At 39.9% G+C, this 21,686-nt stretch overlaps 1 protein-coding gene across 29 annotated transcripts in view; it reads left to right on the forward strand.

The window, feature by feature from the left end:
• Positions 1-15,476, forward strand: part of tcf7l2 (transcription factor 7 like 2) — a 102,871-nt gene extending 87,395 nt beyond the window's left edge. For 3 of the 29 annotated variants that reach the window (XM_055042421.1, XM_055042437.1, XM_055042429.1), the window contains 7 exons: positions 3,023-3,163; positions 3,256-3,418; positions 3,536-3,643; positions 5,666-5,729; positions 6,503-6,553; positions 8,420-8,492; positions 13,097-15,476. In XM_055042421.1, coding sequence (XP_054898396.1) covers positions 3,023-3,163; positions 3,256-3,418; positions 3,536-3,643; positions 5,666-5,729; positions 6,503-6,553; positions 8,420-8,492; positions 13,097-13,559 — 1,063 coding nt within the window. In that variant the 3' untranslated portion in view covers positions 13,560-15,476. Of the gene's footprint in view, positions 1-3,022; positions 3,164-3,255; positions 3,419-3,535; positions 3,644-5,665; positions 5,730-6,502; positions 6,554-8,419; positions 8,493-8,994; positions 9,068-9,572; positions 9,634-13,096 lie in introns of all 29 variants that reach the window. The other 26 variants (XM_055042426.1, XM_055042438.1, XM_055042433.1 and 23 more) reach the window with 20 other exon arrangements.
• Positions 15,477-21,686: the final 6,210 nt, after the last annotated feature.

Below are 21,686 nucleotides of genomic sequence, written 5' to 3' on the forward strand. Positions count from 1 at the left end.
TGCCACTCCTCTTTAAATCTGTCTGGACATATGCTGAGGAAGCCAACAGTCCACTGATTTCCCTCTTAGTCATCTTTGCCCAGCAAGTTTCAGGTGCAGACAGACCGTTAGATGGCAAGCCTGGTCGGACGTTGGCATCAGCCAACCTGAGCTTTAAGCGACTGCTAATTTGCTCCTCCAATGCAATCATCTTATTTCCAGTGCAGCTAATTGAATATACTGACTGGGGTGTAGGAAAGCGGGAGGGGGCCTGGCCATGGGGGAAGAGCTAATGCCCCTGTGATGAGGCCCCTAATTGAATTAGTATAACTGAATAGATGGAGAGCTCTGGGAGTTCTCTGCAGAAGGAGGGGAGGGGTTTAAAACCCATCGCCCCACCCTTCCAAAAACGAAAAAAAAAAAACTCCTCACCAGAGAGCAAAACATCCAAAACAATCGGCTTAATTGTATCAAACCTTCTTTCATACGTAGCCTTCAGCTAGTTGGTTTTGTTCAAAGCAAAGCAAAACGGTCAGCGTGTTGAGGCAGCTCAGTCTGCAGCGAGCGCAGACTGAGCTGACTGGAAGCAGAGAGAAGATGAGCCAAAGCCCAGCTCTTTACAAGAACTTCAAAATGATTGAAGTTTTTAAGGTTTGTTTTGAGGAAAGTGCGTGATTTCTGTATAAAGTTCTTGAAAGAACTTGATATACAAACTGCACAATTTTATAATAAAACACACTCTTAAAATTTGATTAAAAGCCTAAATTTGGTTATTTACAGATGAAACCAGATATCAAAAGATAATAAAAAGCCTACAGTTTTCTTTCTTGTTGTCTGACGTTAAATCAGACCAAACTTCTCTCATTTTAGAAAAGTTAGTCACCAAAATTTATCGCCTATCAAAAGTTGTTATTGTAACAGGCCTACTTACCTTAAAAATACTTTGAGAGTGCTTGAATTTTACTGTGGGAAATGGATATGAACTCTGTTAGTTCAGTCAGGAGTTGGGTGGAATTAGGACAGAGGGAACGGCGCTGATAAGTCGTCCTGTAAAACGATCCAGTCTGGTATGAAAGGAATCACAGATGTAGAGAGGAGCAAATCCGATGCATTATTTTGATAATGGGGTTGCAGGCAAAGCATGTTCCCCCTCATTGTGTTGGTGTGTGTGTGTTGGATGTATGTGGGACAGGTGGGTGGATGTGAAGACCATTTCGTCCCTTGTGATCAAGCCTGGCCCTTTGATATGTCCTCCTGTCATGCCGCTTCCTTCCTCTCTTTCCCGCGGAACGGCCACATCATTATACATTAAACAAGCGCAGGGGGCTACCGGCAATTAAGCTAACGCTCGGCCTCAGTGCGCCAGTGACCCAATCCCACATTTACCCCGCCTCCCCCCTTCTCCCGACAGCCATTCTTACCTTTTCAGATTGAGACGTAGAAGCCCCAGGGTTGCTGGGTAGGTGGGGGTCTCCACTGCCTCTATATGTTGCTTAAATTGGTCCAGGCTGCAGCTCGCTGCTGATGAGCCTCGATGATGATGACGACGACGGTGATAATGCCCCGGACGCTTCAAAGGGATGGCCGTCATGTTTAAACCATAACCTGGGCCACGCGGTGGCTGCGGGGTTAAGGGGAGAAGGGTGGAGGCAGCAAGGGGACAAGGAGGAGTGGAGAAGAAGAACAGAGAAAATTTTAACAAGTGCACAGAGAGCGAAGGAGGGAGAGAAAGGAAAACGGAGGGAGCGGAGCAAACGCGGGCCCTAATGATGGGCGCTATGCAGCCGCCACCGCCGCCGCTCTCCCCATCAGCCGATGACACGGCACAAACACCAGCGTGTCAGGGATGAAGGGAGGAGAGGGGGGAAAGGAGAAATGGAGGAAAAGAGTTTGATGGGAGGAGGAGGTGGGGTAGTAGCTGTGGTACTCCCCTGAGATGGCCTCCAACAGAAACTAGTTGTTCCTGGTGAGTTTATCCTCATCATTATATTCTGGCTCGGAGCCATGCAGCCAGACACAGTCGGATAATGAGCTGCTTTAACAAAAAAATAAAAGAGCTACTCCTTCGTTTTTTCCTTTATCCTTCTCTTAAATTTGTTTGGTCACGTGGAGGCCTTTAAACGTACACATGCAGATATAAATATATATAAACATACACACATGCTCAGATAATTAGCTCCACACACTCTCTGTGTGGCTGAATCTGGGCTGTTAAATCGTTTCTTAAATAAGACTTTCTGTGTGGCGGACCGGTTGGAGATTACAAAACCATGATGGGAGAGTGAGGTAGATAAAGATGGCAGCGGTGCTGAATTTGCAGAAAGCAGATGGAGACCCAAAAATCTGGAGCGATAACTAGAGCGTTTCTCCTACTCTGCAGGATTGGCTCGACAAGAGATAATGGCTAGAGATTTGCCATCCAAAATTTAGGCTTTTCTTTTTCAGCGCAGAGATTTTTGTGCTTCTCTGATATTCCTACATTTTGTCGTGTTTCAAACACAAACTTCATGTCATTTCAACAATCACAAACTGCAGTGCGGTCATTGGGATTTTATTGGATGGACCAACACAAAGCAGTGCGTAATCTGAAAAGTGTGGCACAGCATGACGTGGCTATCGCTGTGCTTTATGGTGGCAATGGAGTCTTTTTTTACTTCTTTAACATTTACATGAGACTTCATTAGACCTCTGGTTATTTGTAATAAAGTTTGAGTTGTCCCGCCTGAGCTCTGGGTCTCCATCACTTTCATTTGCAAAAACATGTGTCATTTTACTTCCCCTTCATAAATATGCACTATTTTTGTGTTGCTCAGTCATATAAAAACCTAACAATATACATACATACATAAATGTTTTTATTATTACATTTTATTTAATTTTTTAAATGTCACTGTGTCTTTGTTGTCCTCTGTTCCATTTTAATGACAATAACTAAACGCTGTGTAATCTTAAGATAAAAACCAGTTCAATTTTAGCTCCATCTGCATTGTGTTTGTGCTCCATCTTCTCATTTCATCCATGTCCATTCTGACGATTTACACAGTCTTCTGTCCTCCAGATTCCCCCCACACATGGTGCCCCCCCACCACAGTTTGCACACCACGGGCATCCCTCACCCGGCCATCGTCACGCCCAACGTCAAGCAGGAATCCTCCCACAGCGACATCAGCTCACTCAACAGCTCGTGAGTAGCCCGCCCCGCATCCCCCGACTTTTCCCTGCGTGGCGACGCTCAGCCTCGGCCCGTCTCACTCCTCTTCTGTCCTCGCTTTTTAGGAAACAGTCGGACGCTAAAAAGGAGGAGGAGAAGAAGAAGCAGGTCCACATAAAGAAGCCTCTGAACGCCTTCATGCTCTACATGAAGGAGATGAGGGCCAAGGTGGTGGCGGAGTGCACACTGAAAGAAAGCGCTGCTATCAACCAGATCCTGGGGCGAAGGGTAAGTCTCGAAAACGTTCCAATCTGGGGAATATGGGAAAAAAATATGACTCAGTCGTGCCTGAATCTTGAAGTGCTGACAATTATAAAAAGTCCTGACGTGTTTGTTGATGCGCAGTGGCACGCCCTATCGCGGGAGGAGCAGGCCAAGTACTACGAGCTGGCCAGGAAAGAGCGACAGCTCCACATGCAGCTGTACCCTGGCTGGTCAGCACGAGACAACTATGTAAGTTTTTAGGTTTACAAGTCGTAACGGCCTCTTCTTTCTCCCCTTTGATTTGTTTTGGTTTCACAGGAACAGTGTTTCTTTGCTTTTCCTCTTACAACTCAGATTCTTCTTCTGTGTTTCTAAAATGTGACAGACCTATTAAAGTGCAGCCTCGTGTTGCATGGTGGAGTTTAATCAGCAGCTTTGTGACAAATGTGAAAAATATTTAGTGGGGTTTTCATGTTGGTGAATCTTTGGGCCTGTTCTTAAGAACACCAGAGTTCTGACACAACCTGGAAAAAAATGGATTTAAGGATTTCCAAAGTATGGATAAGAAAGAATTAGCATAAAAAATCTATTTCCATCCGTTTATATGGTATCTGTTTATCCATCTTTCCGTTTGTTCATTCATTCATTCATGGATTCTTTATTAGAGTCCTAGACCTCGTCCACATGTATCCGTGTTTTTATACAAATATCTCTGCCATATCGTTTAAAAAAATAATATTGTACACAAAGGATAAGTTTCAGAAACGTGTCCATCCACAAGAACCCAACAAATTCATTCCAGAGGACAGTTTTAAACATGCCAAACCCACAGGGGGCAGCGTAGCGCCAAGCTAAGACTTGTCAGCCAATCACATTGCTTCAAAACAACCATAACTTCCTGTTCATTTGGGTGCAAATATATGTAGGTTGAATTACTTTTAAATGGATTATTAGACTGAATAGTTAACATAACAGTGTCGACTTTGAATATCAGTTGGGAATCATGTCAAATCAAGTATGTAAATAAATTATGTGCTGCAGACCTTAATGCGCTGGACCATACGTCTCCGTTTTCACATGCAAACAAAATATAAAGATTTCTCAGATCTCCACTTTGGTGAGAATTTTTATAAGTAGCCATTTGTAGTGAAATAAACAGGTTTTATGTGGATAAAAATATATTTGTTTTCCCAGATATCCAGGCACTTGTGACCTGGGCCTTAAATTTATGGCTCTATCTACAGCAACTCATCAAAAAGCTCCTGTTTTATACTTTGAAATGTGGAGATAAATAATGCAAATTGCTATAAAATGCAATATATTAAATTTTTTTAGCCTCTACACCTTTTATTGTGTTGTTGTCTGTAAAGTGAATTCTTATACCAACAACTCATCCATGTTTTGAGATTCAGTAACATAAATGTCTTGTTTGTTGCTTTCTGTGCTAAAACTACAACACTGGAGCTTTGTGTAACTCCCTCCACTTGTCCCTACACCTCAGTTCGTGAGAAACAAGACATTATGGTTTCCAGTCGGCTCTCACACCATCTCTGGGATGTACTTCCTGTCTATTTTTATGTTGTTAAGGTGGATCTTATCGCCACCTACTGGTGTGGCATGCACACTGATCAGAGTGTGCATGTACTATCACTGAAGCGTCTTAGGAAAGTTGGGACTCAAATGCATCAAAGCGTCTTTTTGAGTTTAGACTCATGACTTGTTATTTGCAGTTGGATAATTTCATTTATCAACAAAATAAATATATATTTTCTGGTCACAGTATGCAATTAACAAAACAGTGTGTGTTTGGATGAGCTTGACTATGGTGGATATTTTGCAGCCTGCACATTTTGTTCTGACACATAAGTGCCAGATTATTCAGTTTCTGCGTGCTGCTGACCAGAGCAATCTCCTTTCAGCAGCTGTAGAGAAATCTGTCTGGCTAAGCAGAAGCGTGTCAAAATGTCTAGCTTTTAACAGAAGAAAATATGAGGGAGGGGGGACAAGATTACAAGAAGAAAAGAGGAGAAACAGACAGCAAACAGGGAGAGGGGGAGATTTTTGTCTGGCCTGCAGTGGCTGTTACAAACCGGAGGGCAAAAACACAGCAGAGAGACCAAGAAAGGGGAATAAACAGCAGAGAAATAGTGAATGAATAAATAAGTAAACACAAAGATGAGTCCTATTCTCTGTTTCATGTTTTGGGCATTCTGCTATATAATAACTAAGGTTCCTGTCGGTGTCTATCTCTTTTTTCTTTCTATTTTTTTGGCGGCTAACCAACAGGGGAAAAGGAAGAAGAGAAAAAGGGAAAAGCAGCAAGCAGAGAGCAATGGTAAGTGAGCTGCAATTATCTCTTATATTAGAAGAACCCCATCATGTGTCAGGCAGATGTGACATCTTGCAAGATAAAAGTCAAGCTTGTTTTTTTTTTTCCTGTTATGTTTTTTTTTTTTTTTATTGTGCCTGCCTTTTTTTCTTTTTTCTTGGTATAGTTATGCTACCCAGTGCAATGTTTAAATGGTAGAGTTGCTTGTAAACCCCTCCCTCCTCTTTTTCCCCCATTTTCCCCAGCTCTCCCTAGCTAATAACAACTGAATATGCATGACCCCCTGTAGTCCCCCACCACACCCCCCTCACTCACCCAGCTTGGGCTCTTAGCCCCCTGGTATTTTGATATGTGTTTTTTAAGAACTTGAAGCATTTTGAAAGCCATTAACTTTGGCAGAGTTGTGTGCTTGGCCTTGTTTTTATAATTTTATATTGCCTTTGCCCTGCAGATCGACTGCACTACTGTGCCTTGTTGTCTGAGTGTGTGTGCGCGCGTGTGTCCCAGAACCGTGCATGCGTGTGTGCTTTATGCATGTGTGCTTTATGCTCGCTTCCATGCATGCTCTTCTTTTAAATAAAAACGAATCACTTACATCTTAAAATTAAGGAGGTTTGCTAATTCTGTGATTTATTTATTTAATTTTTTTTAAATCCATCTCTACTCTTCTGATTCATATTGTGAGGACGCTGTGTCGACTTGTTATCAATGTATTTTGCGCTCGTTTTGGTGACGGATTTCTTCTTGAAGGCCTCTCTATCTGTTCTTTTTTTTTTCAGAACACAGAGAATATTTTCCAAACCCTTGCCTTTCACTCCCTCCGATTACAGGTGCTAATGTCATTTTAAGTATCAAATTACTAACTGTTTCTTTGATTATTTTCCTTTTTAAATCAATGTATGTGTATGGGACAGGTTTTACCTTCAATTCTTTATTCTGAAATATGCTTTTTTTATCTATTTTTTATTTTTTTTGCTTTGTTTGCTGCTTTCTTTTCCTAAAATGTCGATGTTCTTTAAGCTAGGCTGTATCTACATATGTTTCTATGTTTTGGCTAAATCACAATGCAATGTACTTGAGGAAGTAATAGATTATTATTGTGAAGTACTGGGTTGGGACATCAGGGTAAACCTCCTTAATCTATATGCTTTTGGTAGCTGCCTTTTGCCTTTCCAGCAGGCCAGCATGAGTTTGGCCTTCTCCCTGTTTTTGTAAGACATATTGACTCAAACATGGCCTGGAATCAAACAGTGTTGCACTTTTACGACTCATAAAGTTGTAAATAGACACAGACTTATTATAGGCATCAAGTTTTTGAAAAGTGCAGTTTTAAATGCGTGTTAGTTATCCCAAACATTACTTCATGTGTCTAACTCAAGGCGCGTGGGCCAAATCTAGTCCGCCAAAGCTTTTTCTGTGTTTGCTGCCACTCAGTCCCTCCAGTTTCTTGAGAATTATTGTGGAAATTCATGCAAAATCAACAAATCCCTGCACTTTTTTTGCACTAATAATTGGGATGTTATTGCAGATTTTTCTCAAAAATTGTCAAAAACTTTCTTATTTGTACTGAACAACTGCCTCAGTCTTACTTGATGTCAAATCATAGACCATAATCTATACAACAAGTAATAAAAAGTCAATTCCACCATCATAAATAAGCGCAAGTAGCGTAAATATTTCCAAGTTAGTACCACAAACACAAAATCTTGGTCGGACTGAAAAGAAATCTGTCCAGGAAAACAGAGTCATCCAAAAACTCAAGCGCATTCTCTCATTTGAACAAGAAACTGCCTTTTTTTAAAATAAATACTTAAAATTGAACCCCATTTATGTTTTTCCAGCTATTATAAGAAACACAAATTCAGCTGTTTAGAAATATTTCTGGTTGCTGACAACACAGCAGCTTTTAAAACTATTTCTGGCTACTTGTGTAAACAGCTAAGCAAGTTAATCAGCTAATGTCAGCTTGATGTACTAATATTAATATAAGAGCAGAATAACAAAAAGATTTAATATTCCAAAGGTATTTTATTCAATATTTCTGCTTCAGTCTATTCAGGATTATTATAATTGCAGTAACGAATGTATTATGGCAGCAGTAAGAAAGATTTTGGGGTTTTAGATCATTCCATACCTGCTTTGTAAATGGATAGAGGCTTTGTGACTTCAGACGGTCTTTACTTATTTGAAACCGGTCAAACTGTTTGATTCCAGGTGTAAAGGTTAGCTTCCCTCTTGAAGATCCAGCCTTTTGTTAATCCTTTCCCTGGCTGGAACCAAGTCTCACTGCTCCCACTGTCTAGTTTTGCCACCTGCAGATTAAAACTGGTAGCATCTAACAGCAAATTAATCCAACCTGCATTTATTTTTGTTTTTATCCTTTTAATCTATTAAGACCTATCCTAAAATCTGCTTTAACTTCCATCAGAGTTTACATTTTATATGGGATTGTTTTTGTAATATGACTTGATAGCTTGCATGCTTTTGGATTCTACTAATTTCTGGTACAATGTAATTGACTTTATGCATATTTGATAATGACCTTGTGGGGTTTTGGAGCCACTGCTTAGCTTCACAGATTCACTGGTTTTCTGTCTTTTTTTTTTCTCCTTTCTCCTGACTCTTATTTTACTGGTTTCGGTTCTCTTCCTCCTCCTCCTCCTCTGCTGGCTTCCCCTTCCCTGTCGTGGCATCAGACCTGAGCGCTCCTAAGAAGTGTCGAGCACGCTTTGGGCTCGACCAACAGAATAACTGGTGTGGCCCGTGCAGGTGTGTATGGTGTGTGCTTGCACTGGCCAGGGTCAAGGTGAAGGCTGGGGTCGTGTGAACGCTGGGAATGCCTCCTCTTGCTCTCTCGCTGCTCGTTTTATTTCCCTCTGCGCCTTCCTCCCTGTCTGTCCCGCCGGGCTATTGTGACCCACCCAGCTTCCTCCAGCCACACCCTGCCGGTTTCTCTCTGGGTTCTTGCTTCCTGTTTGGGGGAATAAGTGAGTGTTTGTTTGGACGAATGATGTGTATGAATAAATACGCAAGGGGGCGGGGAGATTATTGTAGAATACATTGTAAGCTAAAACCTGGCAGGTTGAGGCTTGGAGGATCTGAAGTCCAATAGTTTGGTCCAAACGGAGGTTATCCTAGTGTTGCCAGCCTAAATCTAAGCCCTGGCTATGTTTTTTTTTGTCTGTGTAATGACATGTACATTTTCTTTTTTTTTTTTTTTTTTTTTTTTTTTTCTTTTTTGTCTGTTTGTGTCTACCTCTTTGGCTAACAGATGCAAATACCCCAAAGAAGTGTCGTGCCTTGTTCGGGCTTGACCAGCTGAGTTTATGGTGCAAACCATGCAGGTATAACTGCTGTAGTCCAACCGAGAGGAAGACGTCCACACTGAGCATCTTCCTTCTTCGTTAATTGGCTCCAATGTCTTCCTAAAACACGTGCTGACAGATGAAAATCTCTTTTTTTCCCTGCTCCTACAAAATTCCTGCTCAGCTACTTTTTTTTATTTATTTTTTTTATTTTTTGTTGAACTCAGTTCAAGCCCAGCGGCAGAAAATGGATTTCACAACCGACTTTATCTGAACGCAGCATGGAGGATTTTTTTTTTTGTGTGTGTAATTTGCAGTAATTCCATAAATTATGGTTGAAATTCATTTTCTGCCCAAGCATTTGATGACACCCTCCCTTCTTAACTGTCGTGTTTGTTCTAATTGGCAATGTAATGCTTACAAATTTAGCCCTGCTTTCCTCTGAGGGCCTGTTCAGTGACACTCTTTTCTGTGCCCTCTTCCTCTTCCTCCTCCTTCTCCACCTCTTCTTCCTCCAAACTCCTCTTCAATAACCCTTACTTAGTCCCTACCTGTTGTCTTTCTGTTCTGACACAAGCAGTCTTTGAATTGGGGATATTTTCATGGTAGGTATTTGTTTCTGCTAAGTAACGACCCTTCTCTGTGTCTCCCCGCTTGTACCACGGTCATCGCAGTGTTTCATCCTCCTTGTTTTCCACATTTGAACGGATGGGCTCGGGATTACAGTCGAGTCCGCAAAACGAAAGCCAAATTGTTTTTGCTCAAATCTAGCCATGAGCTTGTCGCCTTCACGCCAGGATTAAACAGAAATAAAAAATCAATAGTTGATTCTAAATGGTTGACAAAGGCCAGAGCTTGGAGTCCCTCCCTCATCTATTGCTGCACTCTGCTGATCAGCTGGCTAAAATAATCATTTAGGCACGGCGACTATTGATGGCATCAAGATTTTATTTGAAAAGTTACTTTTAAAATCATTAAAATTAACAGTGATGTTGGAACATAACCCAAAACTCTCCATTTCCCACTTGCTGCTGCACACTACTCATCAGCTGGCTGAAAAAAGACCTCTCTGACTTACAAGAAAGGAAAGAAATGTCAGGTTACACAGTATGAATGAAAAAAATATGTGATTATGTTTCTGAATATTTGATGATTGCAAAAATGTCAAATACATATATTTTATATTTCTACGGTTCATACTTTCAAATGAGGTGATATAGAAAGACAATTTCAGATTTCTTCTGCTGTAAGCCAGATAGATTACCACAGATCCCCCCCCCTACCTATTGCTGACAACTGCAGGTTAGTTAGCAGAAAATGCACTCCTCCACTTTATGTATTTTATTTTTGCTTGAAAAAAAGAAAAATGTAGCTTTTTTGATATATTTTCACAGAAAAGCAGCTAATGAACCAGCTGATATAAGCTTATATATTCTTATATTACTCTACGAACTGAACAAAAATTAGCTATTTTTCACTATGAGTAATAAAATATATCACAAATTTTATTATGTTTTATATATATTTTTATATGTAAACATACATATTGTTTGTACATATATTTATGAAAATGATACACATTTTTATAAATGCAAATCACAAAAAAATATGTTGGTGATGTTTTTGAGCAAAGCCATAAAAATTTATATTCATAAAAAAAAAACTGTAAAATTATAATGTAATTGTTGATTTTCTGTTTCAAAATAAATGAGACAGTGCACCCATACCCAAGTTAATCTTAGAAATGTATGTATTTACCCGTCTTTTCATGCATCCCAATCTCCCACCTCCATCATCTCCCCTGGGCCGTTATAATTCCCTTCAATCCGACTTGCAGGTTATCAAGCATCTAGCATTATTGTTGAGAAGCGCAGCAGCAATCGCGAGGTCGAGAGATTGAGGAAGTGCTAGGATCCAGTCAGAGAGGTTAAAAGTTGTCTCTGGGCTCCATTTCCTAAAAGATGCATCTTATGTAATTTCCCGAGAGACAAGAGAATCAATATCATACACAGGCACATACTATAAATCAATATGTCTGTTAAAAAATGGATATTAGCTCATTTGTTGCAGTTTGACAGACAGTTACAGAGAGCGTTGTGTGCACGTAGGAGCAAAACGATACGTGTTTTTGATTCGCGGTCGATGTTTTGCCCCATCTAGAGCTGTGGTTTCAGTGCGGACTGCTCCTAAAAGCCCATCCTCACCATTTACTTGCATGTCTTTCACTCAGCATGTGGTCATGGTTTCGGTGTGTAATCCTTTTTTTTTCTTTTTTTTCCATTCCCAGGGTTTGCTCTCTGCATTCATAAAAGAAAATCTTTCCTTCTCAGAATTAACAGATGTGATTTAAATAAATAAACAGCTGGATTTTAAAACACCTCGGCCTGTTTTCACCTTCTGTATTGTTGCCAGTAAGACTTAAAACGCCCCGTAGCTTCTGGGATAGAGATAAGAGCTGAGGGAGAGGGGTCACTGTCAGGGTCAGCGTAAAGATGAGGTGGGCTGAGATTTCCCCCCCTGAACCAAATCTGAGCGCAGCCTTCAGAAGAGAGCCACCACAGATAAACACAGCAAACCAAACTCTGTCGACTCCCCCTCACTTCGCTGTTTTACACATCGCTTTCCACGAAGCGGTACCGGCGTGGCCTCGGGACTCGGCGTGCGAGGGGGGAGGGTTCCCGACCTCAGGCGGGAATGTAAGCGCAATGCCTTGACCCCTAAGCTCGTATTTGTGTCTGTAGGCCAGATTTAGGGCTGCGAGGATAATGTCGACTTTTTGCGGTTGTTTCTGTTTCCTCCACTTTGGTGAGTGGATCATTTAAGACGAAGATTAGATAAGAGACTAATCCAGGTTCCTGGTTTTACCCTCTGCTGGTAATAAGCAGTATTTTGCTCACCAGAATAACCATAGTTATCAAAATATTATAAAAACATTTTTTAAAGAAACATTACATTTAAAAGATAATCATCACTTATATGCTTTTTATATCCCCACATAACCGCTAATGTACTAACAGCAGAGCTAATTTCCTGTTTAGCGTTGCAGCTCTTTGGCTAACTTTGAAAACTGTTAGCGCTCATCTCGCCTTGATAAATTCTGAAGCACTAATTTATGTGACTGTTTTGCAAGCTTTCAGTTAAATAAAATTCAACATCTGTGTTGAAATTTTGAACTGTTGAGAATTCAAATTGTTACTTTTTCATTTGTGCTTTCATTTTGTTTGGAGACTGTTTACTCAGCAGTTCTGTTTCCTCTCAAACAAGAAACAAACAGGAGCAAATACAAAACACAGACAAGTTGTAAATTATACTGTCAAAATTTAAATTGGTGCTAAATGGTTGTTGTCTTTCAAGGGCAGAGATATTTTTAATTGAAGTTACAGCCTCAGCATTAGCTTCTGCTAAATATGATGTCGGTGTAGTATCTTAGCGTCTGCGGAACTGAAAATGTCCCGACAATGTTTTTCTCCCGCTTCGTTCCTCTGGAGAAAACACAAGGTAAAGCCAGTCGTTCCTCTATGGACAGAAGCATTAGCGTAATTATCTTTTTCGTTAGCGTTACCACCACTGGATTACAGCAAACAGTCCCTATATTTAATTGCCATCCAGCTTCATCCATTGTTTTTTTTTTGACAGTTTGGTTTTAGTCTTAACTCATAAAACATTTTCCTCAAATTAAAAGATCACGTTTGACCTTGTTCTTGTTTATAAGGACACTGCTCTGTAGTTTGGGGATGAGCTGAAATAGAGTTTATGCTAAATTCAGGGAGCAAACCTGGTCACCTTTAATCTTCGTTCATCCTTCCTGTTTGTGTTTTTCACTTCCTTCCTGCTTCCTGCTATGTAATCTTTCCTAAATGTCTGTTTTTGATGGTGTTGTATTTCTACCACCTTTCCTTAGCTTAAAGTGTATGAAGCCACTCAGGTACACCAGAGCATTAGTCGCATTTTACCAAACATGGCTTGGTTAATTCAGTGATGCTGAGGTGTATTTAAGTGAGCTTCAGTGCTGGAGGAACAAAGAGTTCTACGATTCTGAAAGTGTCTTTCTCTCGCCTTGTCCCTCAGGAGAAAAAAAAAGTGCATTCGCTACATCCAAGGTGAAGGCAGCTGTGCCAGTCCTCCCTCTACGGACGGAAGCTTACTAGACTCCCCCCCATCCTCTCCCTCCTCCGTGGTTCCTTCCCCCTCTCCGAAAGAATCCAAACCTCACACTGAACAAATGCAACCTCTCTCACTGACTATGAAACCGGCCCACCAGCCACTCCACCACCCGCACCTCCTGGCTGGGCCCCCACCGCCATCTTTGGTTCAGCTGGAAAATTCGGCGGCCGCCGCCAGCAAGACGCCCAGCGGCGCGTCCTCCCACAACGGCGCTCTGGAGCACAGTGACGTCTCGTCCTCGCGGCAGCCGGGCTCCTCCGTGACGTCCGCCATGATCCGGCCGTCAGCTTCGCTGTGTCATTCCCACTCGCTCCTCCCCTCCACGGCCCCCCAGCCTCTGTCACTAGTGACCAAGTCGATAGAATAATCTACCTTCCTTCTTCTTACACACACTTACTAGGTTTTCTCTTTGCTCTATTTCACTTTCAGTCAATTTACTCTTTATTTCTTTGCCACGAAGGCTTTGAAATTTTTAGTTTTTTTTTGTTTTATTGAAGTTCATTGGTCAATATTTGACCCCTCATTATCAAAAAAAAATCAAATTATTATTAAATACAATGAGCTGTAGTATAGCTTTGTGAATCTGCCAAAATTTTTATGAATTTTGTTTCTTTTGTCTGGATTTTTTTTTTTTTTTTTTTTTTTTGGTTTTGTAGCGATAAAACAGTGCAAACAGAAAGAAAGCTAATCTACTTCACTTTCGAAACGTTTTAAAGACAAATATAAAATAGGTAGGCTAGGTTATTCGACAAGCCCTTTTTCCTGAAAGAGTTGGTTCTTCTTCTTTATTTGTATTAAATACGAGCCTGCGAACCAATCGTTCAACATCTGTTCAAACTCTCAGAGGGGTGCGGGGGCTAGCGGCTACACCTCTCTGGGGAACAATTTTAATTGTGATGTTACTTGTTGTTTAAATGTACAGAATATCGGGGAGGGGAGGGGTGATTTCTGTGTTAAATATGCATTCTTCCACTGCGTTGTCTTTTTTTTCTTTTCTTTTTTTTTCTTGTTTACCTTTTGGGGCGGAGTCAGGCAAGTTTGGGGGGGTTCGACAGGGTTTGACGGGGGGAGGGTGGGGATCGGGTGGGGAGGGTCAAGGGTTATAAAATTCAAAAATGTCACAACGCTAGGACCAGTAGTATTTATTGCTTTAGAGATTGCTTGTTGTATCTTGTTGTGTCTCTTTTTGACCCTATTTTTTTTTGTTTCTTGATACATTGTACAAATGGTTTTTTCTTAAGCTAAACAACTATATGAATGATCCATTTTTACAAGGAGGATTTAAAATGAGAAAAAAAAAATACAAAGCTTTTGTTATGGTTTTTTTTTTCCCCTCGCTGAAAACACCCAGATTTCACTTGTTCTGTGTAGATCTCATAAACAAGAAGTATGCACAACTTCATTTCCAGAACCGCGTCTATATAAGCCATTTTACATGCAAAGGAAGAAAAGAAAACTTGAAATCAGGCAGTGGGTACCGTGTCTTCAGTGGAAAAAGTGTTTTAAAGCCCTTCTTTTTTATTGCACAGTCACATCTCTCAGACTGTAGATTCGTGTACAGACTTTTCCGTGCCAAATTTTTTGTGATAATTTGCCCTCGGCCCCCACCTGTCCCCAGTTTTAAAAGAAAAAGGAAAAAAAAAACACGCTGTAGGAATTTTTTTGTTTTGTTTTGTTTCGTTTCGTCGTTTGTTTTTATTTTAATTTTGATACCATTCTTTGCTGTGACGTTACATAGATTGCTATGTATGTAGTATAAATGTTGCTATAACAAATGTGTTTGGTAGCAAATTGTCAAATATTAAAATTTAAACTTAATAAAAAGACGGACATCATACTGTATAAACCCACGAGGGCCAAAATTATGTATATTAGGAGGTTCATAAAAAACTATTAAATACAAAAAAATACACAAACTGCCACTTTTAAGTACACTACTACATATAGGTAGATAGAAAAAATAGGCATGTTGATGTTGCAAGAGGCTGTAAAAAAAGCTACAAGAGAATCATCCACTCGGTGCCATTGTAGTTGACATGACGCGACTGTAATCTGTCGATTTCTTCTCTGGTTTATTAAGATGCTAATGATAAATAGTTTGAATGTTTCCTTAACGGCTGTGATGTTCCTGTTCTATTTTATGCTCTTATCTTTTTGTTTGTTTGTTTTTTTCCTGTTATTTTAAATGGTTCTAAAACCATGTTTTTGTAATGAATAAATGTTTATGCTGTACAGTCTCTGTAGCATGCAGTTCTGTATTAATAAAAGCAACTTAGTATGTGCACACCTGCGTTTTCTTCTTATTCGTTCCCTCCGTCGTCTTTGACCGGCCATATTGGAGGATTTCCACGCAGTTTAAAGTAATGCAGCTGCATCTCACTTGTAGGGTTTAAATCTTTGCCATTCAGAAATGGATTTGCTGGTGTGCTTAGGATCGTCGTCCTGCTGCATATCCCAAGTGAACTTGAGGTTGAGGGCACGAACTGATGGCTGAACGTCCGGCTTTGGTTTTCCTTTATGACCATATCCAGATTGATAGATGTCAGTGTCTTCTTGAATTTCTTGAGATAAAGGGATGATGTTTAGCTTTTGGAGATCATTTAGCCTACCTCATTTTTTTTCACACGACTCCTTGTTTCTACTTGTCTCCAAGTGGGAAACCAAAGGAAGGGACCCAGCAGTCATGCTGTAGCACATTTCAGTTGCTTGTATCCAGGATGTCGTTCCTTGGGTTCTGATCCACATCTAAGATGAGCTCAATCTCATCCTGGCCACTTCATACTCAGCTGCAGCCACTGGTGGTTATCATCTGGCTCGTGTTATTTATCTAAAGTACTGCACACTTAGAGTGCATTCACACAGCAGCCCTGTTTAAGTTCACTTTAATCAAAGCCCAGTTTGTTTTGTGAGAAAGTCCAATTTGCTTTGGGAGGTGTGAATGTGCAACTTTGATACGAACCAAAAGACTAAACTCTGGGCCGCCTTAAAACCTTGAGTTCTGGTGCTGTTTGCATACATACGTGAATGCTAAGTGTACCAGTGACCGCTCCAAAAGCAGGAAGCAGGCTATAGCGCAGGGCATTCTGGGTAAATGCAACCAAAACAATGCTGTGAGTCTTACACAAGTGGTCAAGTGGATCATGGTCTTTTGCCAAGACAGAAGTGAAATCTGACACCATCCCTTTATGATTGCATTTTATGAGGAAAGAAGTTGTCTTCTTCATATGTCATTTCTCTTTAGTGGTTCCTGGTGTAGCGCCACCACAGGTGAGAAGGTGAACAGGTTCTTCATAAGTTTTGGTTTGTTTGACAACATAATGTGAAAGTGAACCACATCAACTGGAAATGTAACAAACGTCATCATTCTGCACCATGACGGACGATAATGAGGATTAAGTTGTTTTTATATTGGCTCTGGTCGACTTCAAAATCATGAACTGTGCTCCACCGTTAGCATCCATGTTTACTACCTCAAACAACGAGCACTGCTTCCTTACTGTGGTTTGGCAAAACACTGAAACGGCTTCTATATGTGACATTATTGCGCCCTCACTGCGCATGCAGGACACTTTCAGGTTGTTTGCAGTTCACACTGAAGAACACAGAAGTGTTGAACCATCACGGAAAAAAAAAAAATCCAATTTGACAAAACATTGTAATCGTTCAGTGTTAACATAGAATAATCTATTAAGTTGCACAGCTGTGTACATACTCTTCAGGAGAGCGAGAAGTCCTAGTTTTGGCTGAATCATCAGTTTTTTCTGCTATTAAAGTTTTCAAGAAATTAAACTTTTTTTTTTTAACCATCCAAGTAAACAGGACAGAGACAGCTGGGAGTTTATCCAGCAAGACTTCAGCTGAGTGGCAAAACTTTGGAGGGGGATGCTGTTCTTTCTGCAGAAGGAGCATGAAGGCAGCATGTGTAATGAAAAAATGAACAAGAACGGACTGTTGCAGAACCAAACAGCTCAGGGGACAAGAGAGAAACCTTTGCTCATAAAGTATGACTTCAACAAAGTGCACACTGTGCCAGGTGACGGTTCAGTACCTGGCACAGGTGAACTCACTGTAGTACAGTGAGTTTCTCAACATTGTCACTGCAGAAGCTCTGGATTCAAATATCATTAAAGCTTGATTAAAAAGAGATTACCATTACCTGCACGGTTGAATATATTTTTTAAATTAAAATGTGCGATATGATGACGCTTCTGTAACCCCAAAAATCCCTTTTGGAGAAAACCATTAAACATGTAATAAAAATACGTCTTATTAAGCAGAAAATAATGTAATTATTCCATTTGTTGGGTTTCACTGAACTGAAGAAAGTTTTCAAACATATTTTAATTTACTGAATGTCAGTGTGTATCTTAAACATTCTAAAATAACAATAAATCCCAATAAAATAATCTACAACTGAAGTAATAAAGTTGAAAGTATGCAGTGGAGTCTTGGTATTTATGGTTAGGGACCACAAATAAACACTTTGAAATGCCTTGTTGCTGAAAGGTGCTATGCAAATAAAATCTGATTTGATTTTGATTTGAACTATCTGTGAATTGCTAAAACATACAAATATTTGAGACCCCCACAACAAGTGGATTCTTTAATACTTTACACTCCAGATATATCTTGATGTACATTACTACACAGTGGAAACATCTACACTCTTCTTTATTTCACGCCATGCGGAAACAGCCAATCGGTGACAAGAAAAATGAATGGCTCTCCTGGATTGGCTGTTTCAAAAACACGAGCCAATAGCATGTCAAATAGCATTATGCCAAGATGTTCCAACTTCTAAGGTGATATTTGTTTCGGAATGAAAAAGAATCCACAATTAGGGACATTTTCTGTGAATATTTTGCAATATGCTCCACAGACAAATGTGTAAATGGTTAACTGCAAATACACAGAGGTTCACTTTCACGTAATGTTGCTGAACAACAATATTCATTTTATGTTTGGCCATAGTCATGCGTTACAGAGAGATGATCAAAAGTGTAAAAGAAATCAACCCAGAAGTTAATTTGAAAGAATAAACACCATCATTTTTATGAAGTTTTAATGTATACAACACACACATTTAAACTGCTGCATTTATCTCTAAACAATAAGTCACCTTATGAGGTTGTAGGGTGCAAGGCGGCTCTGTTACGTGGGGAGACTTTGCATACCTAAGAGAAGAAACGACACGTTTTGATGTCAGCGTGGCATTGAAGGCCCTGGCTTCAGGCAAAAATACAAATCAGAAAAAAACGTTGCAAAACATTAAACACGTCTCTCGGTTTACACAAAACAAGAAGCAAAAGATCTTATTTTGGATGTTATTTAAAAACTGAGCTGTGAGCCCCTGACCCAGATCACAGCGGAGGAAGAAAGGCTAAAGAACATGGCAAAAACTCCCTCCGTCTCAGCTCGTAAGGAACAAAATGAAACATTTCCATGTGGCTCCACTGATACAGATGTACCTTTTCCATAATGATTCCTCTCTTTTCTTCTCAATTAGAGTTCACATAAAGTTAGAAGGGGGGGGGATATACTTGAATCTGTGCTGTTCAGTGTCTCTCCTCAGACGTGTCTTAAAGGTGCTTTTTAGTGTCGACTATCTTTATGGGAAAAAAGAGAGTCCTTATAAAGCTCCTGGCGGATAAAATTTTTAAAAAAGGCCCGAATTGGATGGTTAGTTCAAAAGAATATGCTGAAACCAATTCCAGTGCACTGCAGCCCTGCTGTGACCCTCTTCAGGGAAGAGCAAATCTTCTTTCATTCCCCACGCACTTTAATAACGTCGCTCTCTCAGGAAGCCTGAATTGAACACAGCAATCAAAATTAATGCCTCTAAAAGCACTTGAGTAATTGTTTGGGAATGACTGCATGGATCCCATAAATAGGTCGTAAACCTCCGTTCATACCAATACAGTGAACGCCCCAGAATCTGCAGGGGTTAGGGATCACTGGGTGAAGGGATCATCTTTACCCAGTGATCCAGCCAAATTTGCAGTACCGTAATCCCGCCACACGTTGCGCTATCTGAAAAATCCCAAAGGTTTCTGAAAGGAGAGACGTTGTGCTTTCCAGCCAATATCAGGTTATTATGGTAATTTCACTCCCACCGTTGCAGGGAGTGAAAAGGTTCCAGTTGTTATGGACAACTGGGCAAATATATTTACTCACAGGACATTTAAAGAACTGCGTTCAATTAAAATAAGCAAAAATATCCAGGCGGACATTTTAAATTTAGGACATAAAGGGTTAAAAACGCTTATAATTGACCATTTTAAAAGTTCCAACACCAAATATGCTATCAAATTTAATAATATATATGGTGGAAACTGTCATGGCATAACTATGCATGTCGATTTATCCAGCCTGTCCTGTTTTTTCTCTTGGGAAGACGTCCAATCAGCATCTTGGAAAATAAATGGTGCTTTGCAAACACCAAGCCAATAGCAAGTGAAGTAGCATTGCCTGTATGTATTCCAGGTTTCCAAGCTGGAATATATTATTTCATGGGATAATATAAATGCACTCTGCTGAAAATAATCCAGTAAAGATGGAGTTTCTGCAAATAAGTTGGGATTAAATTCAACAGAAAAACCGGTGAATATTGAACTGCGTAAAGGCCGACCTGCCTTAAGCCTTAACGTTTTATTTTGCAGCCATAATAGTAACGCTCACAAAGCTGCCTGAAAATATTACATTTCAATATTTTTTTATATACTTGAATCTGTTCAGCTATTAAAGCACAACAAGCAAGAATGACCAGCAACAAACATGGCACCTAATATAGTACTGAAAAACCGGCTAAAATAAATCCACTCCATTTGGGCATTTTGTAGCTTAATGTACTCAACAGTGGATTTTTTTTTTCAACTTCACCTTCAGAAAATTCAAACTGTCTGTAATCATTAAATAAGAAATGTAAGCTGTCAGAGTTTGTTTAAAAATAAAATACTTTGCCAAAACAGGGGAAAAACGTGATGGCTTCTAGAAAGCAAGAAAGAATAGTTTAGCAGTGTGTATTTTTGCACTTTCTGTTACTGTTTGAATCATCTGCTTCTATTTAAAAAAAAAAAAAACATTATTTATTTATTTATTAGAAGAAAAAAAAACGTCCCTCTGCTCTGACAGAAGTATCTGTCCTACAAAAGTAAAGAAGAGAGCAATATGGATAAAAGGGTATTTTGAGAGATTTTTTCTTTTCTCCAAAAATGCATATTTTCGTCCAAATATAAACCAGAGCATCGACTCAAACTATTCACCAACAAGGTCACCTTTCAAAGTAAAGATTTTGTCTCCATTAAACGGAACTCCAAACTATGACTGCTACACTATAACAAATAAAAGAGAACCTTGAAATGACAAGTAAGAAGAGAATAAATATATAAAAAGTACTATTGTGGGTAGACATTCATTCACAATAGGATTTATATAGCCACAACTTTACATATTAAGACTCTTTACTTAGGCTTCAAAAACTGAATGGAAATCAAAACAAAATTAAAGGAGGTTGAAAAAGCTTTAAAAAAACCCCCAGCATATTATTAAAAATCCGACCTTTCATAAAAAGATCCGATACTGGTCGTGTTGTACCAAAGAAATCTGAATTGGGTCATTTCAGGCTGCAATGTGAACGCAGCCAAAAAAGAAATATGGAGACATTTGGACTGAACTCCTCAGGAAAAATACAGGGAGGAGTAAAACGATCATCAAACAGGACTTGATTAAACATAACAGTCTACTTACATGCAAAACAAGTCAAAAGCGATACAGAACTTCAAATTAAATTCATAAATCAAGCAGAAGTGGAGCTCTAACTGCAGCATGCAGCTCATAAAGTCCTTATTAAATACAGCAGAGTCAGTGGTGACATGACAAACCATAAAAAATGGTCAAAGAGTACGAATTTTTATTTTTTTGTTCCGAGCCACTGTGTAAGCAAATCACTGTTTTCTCCCTTCCCTGCTAAGATCTGAATTTCAGCTTCATATGCAGGGACTAAAAAGCAGAAATACTTTGAGTCCAGGACAAACAGAAGTGCAGAGAGGAAGAGCCTCGTATTTACAGGTGTTGCGTTTGTGTGCTACTGCCTGAATGCAGGCTTGCGTTGCACCTTCCCAGCACAAGCTCCCTAGTCCCTAATGATGGCGGTGTGCAGTAAGCTAACTACCCTCACAGTGGAGCGAGCCCCCAGGCTAGTGCCACATCTCTCCATCAAGGCCTGCCTTCATCCCACTTTACACCGGGCCCTTTCCAAAAGACACACACATGCACACACAGGGCCAATGACAAATAATTCATATTATGGCCTGCCTGAAAGTTTGCCACACTACCTCATTAAGCAGCCTATTGTAACTGGCTGACATTCTCTCAACATAATAACATTCCTTGGTCGGGCTGTTTTTGAAGTGACATCTCACTAGAGGGAAACAGAAATAAATAAAGAAATGAAATAGAAGAAAAAAAAAACACCCAGTTGTGCTACTATGCTGTT

Source organism: Poeciliopsis prolifica, unplaced genomic scaffold (assembly GCF_027474105.1).
Source record: "Poeciliopsis prolifica strain line A6 unplaced genomic scaffold, Auburn_PproV2 SCAFFOLD018, whole genome shotgun sequence".
In the NCBI taxonomy this organism is placed as follows: Eukaryota; Metazoa; Chordata; class Actinopteri; order Cyprinodontiformes; family Poeciliidae; genus Poeciliopsis; species Poeciliopsis prolifica.